The 6,774-nt window shown below is 34.3% G+C and overlaps 1 protein-coding gene across 1 annotated transcript; it reads left to right on the forward strand.

The window, feature by feature from the left end:
* The first annotated feature begins 259 nt into the window (after positions 1 to 259).
* LOC149787155 (uncharacterized) lies at positions 260 to 5,050 on the forward strand. Its single transcript, XM_089977657.1, has 3 exons — positions 260 to 320; positions 3,734 to 3,865; positions 4,421 to 5,050. Exons 1-3 carry the CDS (start codon positions 260 to 262, stop codon positions 4,603 to 4,605), a joined length of 378 nt encoding a protein of 125 aa, XP_089833783.1. The 3' UTR covers positions 4,606 to 5,050.
* The last annotated feature ends 1,724 nt before the right edge of the window (positions 5,051 to 6,774 follow it).

Consider the following 6,774-nt stretch of genomic DNA (forward strand, 5'->3'; position numbering starts at 1 on the left):
AAAATGGTTTTCGTATGTTGTAGCCACATTTTGCTCAGTTTGGAACCTAACTCTTTATGATACTGGCATGCATTTCTACTGCTTTGATCTTCTGTTTTTTTTATATCTTTCCTTTTCCACATCAACTATACTGCGCATAGCTTTTCTTGCATCAGAAAGCTGAGAACGTATGTGCTTTTAGAAACTCGTATGCCGTGAATATCATGTGTCTGAATGCGGTATATATTCTCGGCGCCTCAGCAAATCTCTCATAGCTAGCATGGAGACCCAGCATACAAAGTTCCTTCTTATTCTAGGGATTCTAATCTGGTTAAAGCAAGGTATGTGAGAATGGAAATTTTATTTATTGAAACTTTGTAAAAGAAAATATTAGCAATCTGTTATCTTTGTTTTATTAAGATAAATCAACCATTTGATATTTTCTATATTGCATTATAAATATCAGAGGGACAAGCAAGTCTATTTGCTCCTAAAAATGTTTTCATTTTCTTTTGTTATTCCCTTTCTTATCCCTCTCTTCTATCTTCTGTTTGAAAGACTTCCGCCATTATGATCTTTTTCGTCTTCTAATTACATCAGCAGTTAATGGGGATACATTAAAGACAATGGGACCCTATTGTTAAAATAATGAGTTTGTACTATTGGGACAATAGGGATTTAACATGGGGAAATTTAACATGGGTATGACTATAGCGGTACAAGGGAAAGTTTAACATAGGTTGGGACTATATCGGGACAAGGGGAATTGAACCCAGGGATGTATAGCGGATATGGATTGGGACTGTATATGGAAATAATAAATTGAACGAGGGTGACATCATGGTACTGGACACTGGCAACAATGTTGCAAGGAGCTGACCTTAATCGGGCGGAACAGTGTGGCAAGGGGTTGACCTGAATACGCGTTACTCTAGGGACAAATAGAGACATAGACATTGATATGTGGTTAGAGACAAGGTTTGAGAAATAGAGAGAGACATATACATACTATTCATGCATATATTTATGAACATAAATCAATCAAACAAACAACTATACAACCGACTAAGAGGCAAGAGAATATATATATATATATATATATATATATATATATATATATATATATATATATATATATATATATTGTCGAGGCAAAAGAGTGGCCCCAAAAAGGGCCTTTAGTTTTTTGTTAACATCATTCAGTTAACATAGAGGGCATCGCACGCATTGCACGGATCTTCTTTTCTTCCTCAAACTTCGTCTGACCTCTGGACCGTAGATTAAGACTCTATTCAGATAGCCTTGTCTCTCCACATAGAACTTTCGTTTCCAAAGGGCTCTCTCTGTGATATTGGTAATTGCCCATGATGATTTTACATACATGGGATAGCCCGGGTTGAACAGCATATACGATAGGAGGGTAGACGATTCTACGTTAGTCCATATCTTGTGATGAGAAAAGGTGAATAGAAAAACTTGAACCGCGGTGGAAGAGCGGATCGAAACGGATTGAGTTCTTTCACCAATCCTAACACGCGTTACAATATTCAGTCACAGTGTGGAGTTTATCTTCCAATCCGAAGAGAGCTACCTGTGATGTTACATTCCTTATATGTGGAGCTAGCGTCTGTGCGCAGTGAAGCAATGCGACAGAGTTAGTACATGAGGGAAACTAAGAAGACAATGAACGGGGTGCACCAGCTGTGAATACTAGGAGTGATGACATAGCATTGGCTACCAAAGGAAACAAAGTCTTACTTCCGATTTTAATTGGGATTTCGCGGATTGTATCTCTTCACAAGAAGTTTTCCTTATCCAGTACTTTCGCCGCTTTTTCCTTTCTTACCGTTCGTCGAGGACTTTAAACAGAGACAGCAAGAAGAATTGGAGAAATGTTTATAACAGCAGAAAGAAGCAAAACAAGCCTTTCTCATTGAACAGCAACAGCGAGAAGAAGTTGCGGCAAGAAGAAAACGACATGAAGTAGAAGCAGAGACTAAACAAGGTCTAGTAAAGTCAAACTATAACAGTACTCTTAGACATTTTGGCAGGTTTAAGAAGTCTGAAAAAAATGTATCTGAGTTCTTTAGTACGACCGAAGAGAAAAAGGCCTTCCCGAGACAAACACTCCAACTCCATCAACACGCCTACTACGCCTGAGTTACCAAAACTAGTTATTAATACCAAATCATTGGCAGTAGCAGGTCCAGAGGTAGGACTTGGCCACGGAAAGGGGATGAGGCAGTTCAAGCTCAATACTTCCCATTCCTGAGGGTTTTTTTTAAAAAAAAACACAATAAAAAAACACCCAATGGTCCTTTTCAGGGCCATCCATCTCTCTCGAAAAGAGACTACTCGGTGTTTGCCAAAATCAATTAAAACTTAAAATCCCTTTTTTCTCATGATGGACGTATGTGGGTGCGTGAGTGTAGGTTCTTATTATGATTATAATAATCAAAACCATGAGGCACTTACGTTTCTTTTATATTATCTGTAACATCTACAATCCAATATCACAACACATCACTTTTAAAAGTTCATAGACTTCTTTGTCTTTTCACTCTCTCCTCTTTGAATTTCTTCACTGTCACAGGTTTTTACTATTCTTCCTCACCTTTTTCTTGTCTTTGTCTCGTCTCTTTCTGGACAAGTCTTGGTTCTTCCTTTTCGGAGGATACCTCCTCGTCCTGTTCGAAACCGCTCTCTTCCTCCTGCTACTTCTGTTTCTTAGGGCAGTATGAAAACCAATGTCCTTTATCATGACAATGAGAACAGGTACCTTGAACTTTGTCTCTTTTGACACTTGTCTTACTTTGACGTTTAGGACATTCGGAAGACCAACGCCCTTTCTTGTGAAAGATATAGCAAGTATCTTGACCTTTTATCTCGAAAGGAAAGGTAGTAGTCCGTCAGCTTCTCCGAAGAAAACCTTCATATGACGCCTCGCAAAGCTCTGATCAGATCGATCTGTGTTGGCTCTTCCATCTTCTGGTAGGATTGATTGAAACGAATACTTTGAGGGAAGACACTGACCCTATATAAGGGGAGACAGTGATCTTACTTTGATATATAGGGGACCATAACACTTAAAATGTAGTCATTTGACATCTTTCAGTCAAGACGAAACGACCGCACCATTTCGTGAAGAAAAGGGAAGAAAGTAAGAGGCAGAAACGTGACTCATCGCCTCGCACAGTAGCTAAATTATCCCGTTCACTACTTACATCATTTCATCTCTACGATCGCAAACATACCCTGAGTTTTAAAAGTGCATGCTAATACTCAATATATGAAATTATATAATAATAGTCAGCAATAAATAGTATATAATAATACTAAGCATTTAAAAGCATGAAAAAATTTTCAACACTAAAAAGTATATGACAATACTTTATATTTAAAAAGATATATTAAAGCTCAAAATCATTTTAAATTTTATAATAAAACTCAACATTAAACGTATCATCGACATTTGGGAGTATATAATAATGATCAGCATCAAAAATATATGATAGTACTCAACATTTAAAAGTATATGACAATACTCAGCATGTAAAGGCATGTAACATAATTCAAAATTCTAAAAGTATATAACAGAACTTAACATCAAAAGTATAAAATAATGACCAACAATTAAGCGTATATAATGATTAACAATTAAAAGTATATAATAATGCACAATATTGATAACCATACTCGATGCTGATAACACAGAATCAAAGCCAATAATCTTGTTTGTTTTATTACTTTACAGCGAATGCAATTAATTGTTACGCTTGCTCTCTTGCGGATAAATGCAACGATCCATTCAAGTCATCCGGAGTATCTACGATTCCCTGCTCTGGGCCCTGTTACAAGACCAAAGCTTCGAATTCCAATGTACAAGGTTTGTCAATATTCTTCAGCTGATACCATACACTCACACACACACACACACACACACACTCACACATAACACAAAGAGAGCAAAAATTCAAATATCCGGACGCCGATTACCCGGATTATTAGCTCGCACAAAATACTTCAGTGACCCGAAACGTTTCTTTATTACAATTAAAATATATTTAAAATCGAAACTAAATTGTAATGATGTGAACATAGAACAGACTGGAATGAATCAGCATGAATGAGAAACAAACAATATAATACCAAACAATTATAAATACAATGGTGGTATGAATAACTAAATTAGTGATTGTTATTATTCATTTTTATTCCATCAAACAAATGATTTGCTTTGCTTAAAGCACTGAAGCTGCATTTCACCAAAGAGAGCAATGCTATACAATAGTATTAAAAGACTCGTCACATCCATACCAAACGACTCGTCACATACATACCAACGACCCGTCACATCCATACCACAACAATAACAGTAGGAGCGTTTGCTCTGTGAAATAAATGAGAAACTAAGATATTAAATTTGACTTTCATCTTTCAGCAGTTATTAGAGGCTGTGAAACAATGCTTCACACCGAAAATAAATGTACAGACGTCACAGAAAACGGGATCACTGCAAGAGTGTGTTGGTGCAACAAAAATCTCTGCAATTATGCACTTCCGGTGGGGAGCTCAATCATCATAATGACAGCATTGATTGTTATCTATATTGCTCTTCACGAATGAGGAGACATTAACTGTATGCGTGTTGCTTTTGTCCTTGTTATGCAATATTATTAATTTTCTATATCCACATATATCTTTAATCATGTGTTTTTACAAAACTTGCTTGTATAGTTAAAGGCCGAAGTTCGAATCCAGTCGGTAGCTGGTATGTGGCAGTTAAAATATGTTGCCTGGGAATTATGATTGGTTGGATCCCAATATTCAAACATTTCAAGTAAGGTGCAAGACGAAATCACACAATGATCAATACCGAGGTCAAATCACGACAAGAATATGTTTTCTCGACTAAAGCTAAATTCGGACGGAAGGAAAGGTGGAACCTATTTATCTTTATAGTCGAGTCCGGTCTTAAAATAGTTTCATGTAATTGCATTTTTGTTATCCACTTTGTCTTTCTTTTCTCTTTTCCATTTTTTATGTCATTCAATAAATGTCTTCCAACTAATGTCTTTGCACTTCTTGTTTAATTACACCCACTCTGCTTTTCAGTTAGTAAATTACATGACACATGGAAATTAAAGCGTACTTGTTATATATTTATTGCCACCACCATAGCAGTTTCAACCACTGTTCTTTAACGCGACAATGTGTTTAAACGTTATTTTAAGTTTACGCTCTGACGGTTTCAGTGTAAACCTAATTTTTTACGCTATATCTTTTGGCAATGAAATATATGGTATATATTTTGTTATTTGAAAGTTACGTCAATATTCACAATACGCCTATTTGACTCCGATCCTCATATTTTGTTTTAAAATATGTGAAAAAGAAGCCTTCATTATGCTTTTGTTTAGCATGGTACACAGGTACAAAATTTTGGTTCAGACACTCAGCAAAATCTCATGTCTCAGGCAAAATCTGACTCAGGGGTTGAATTTTTCCGCCCTAGACGGATGCATATGAATGAGTAGTTTACTGTTCGCAAACTATTTCTTACATAATTTTACAGAAAAAGGACAAATAGAATGTAAACAACGACAGACAAATAATTGTAAAGTACCTTTAACGGAATTTAATTAAGAAACAGCTACCGGTGCAACTAAAAATTCCGTGCATATTATTTGTAGACCAGCTTCCATTTTATTTTAACTTTCACTCCATTGTCATGGTTTAATGTGGCGGCCAAGATAACGCCATTAAGAAATGCATATGAAATATTTTAACGGAAGTGTCAGTAAACAATGTGATGATCTAATGCAAGGTAAAGTGAATTCCTAATCTAATTTTGAGGAAGTTTTTTTTTTGTTGCATGCTTTGATTGAAAAGTTAAGATGATTTTACAAAAAGAGCTTTGCATCAATCCCCTCATCGCTCCTTCCCCGCACTCCAACATCCTCTCTTTCTTATCTTATTAAATATTATAAGAATTACTTAATTTTGCATTTTCAATATATATAAAAACTACGTTGGTTTTCGTGTACAACATGAAGAAATACTTTTTTCATTGAATAGGTATTTCCCTTATTTTTTTCTCTGAAAATGAATATATTTATTTCGTGTAAAATATGGAGGAAAATTACATTTGATGTATAATATATAAAATTGTTAGACTTTCATGAAAAAGTATAATAATTATTCCATGTTCATTTGATATATGCAAAATACATTAAAAGATTCAACAGTTAGTTCCCGTAATTTTAGGTAAAAATGACACATTTGCATGCAAAATATAATAAAACTGAACCTTTTCATACAAAAGAAATATGTTTACTTTTCATTCAAATTAGTGTTCATGGGAATATATTTTTAAAAAAAAATATAATGATACTCTTTGAGTTAAAATGTATACAAAATTATAAACTTTTTTTCTTCTTCATAAAAGCTTGATGATGTAAAATACATCCGATTATTTTTCATGTAAGATATGAAATATTACTTATTTTTGTGTAAATGTACTTAAATTCATGTAAAATATACAAAAATATTAGAAATGATTAATTTCCTTATTTTGTCAAAATGAGTTATTTTCAATGTAAAATAGGATAAATTAATTATTTTTTATGTCAAAATGTAACAAAAAAAATGTTATTTCTTTATGTTTTTAAGATATTTTAAAAGAGTTGTGTCCCTTTTGTCGTTGGCAAATACAAAATTATGTTTTTATGCAACAGATGTTAGGAGTTAAAACTGAGTTATTCTCTTTTCTTTTCCTCGTTAATATAATAACAT

Source organism: Sinohyriopsis cumingii, chromosome 12 (assembly GCF_028554795.1).
Source record: "Sinohyriopsis cumingii isolate HCF-2022 chromosome 12, ASM2855479v2, whole genome shotgun sequence".
Taxonomy (NCBI): domain Eukaryota; kingdom Metazoa; phylum Mollusca; class Bivalvia; order Unionida; family Unionidae; genus Sinohyriopsis; species Sinohyriopsis cumingii.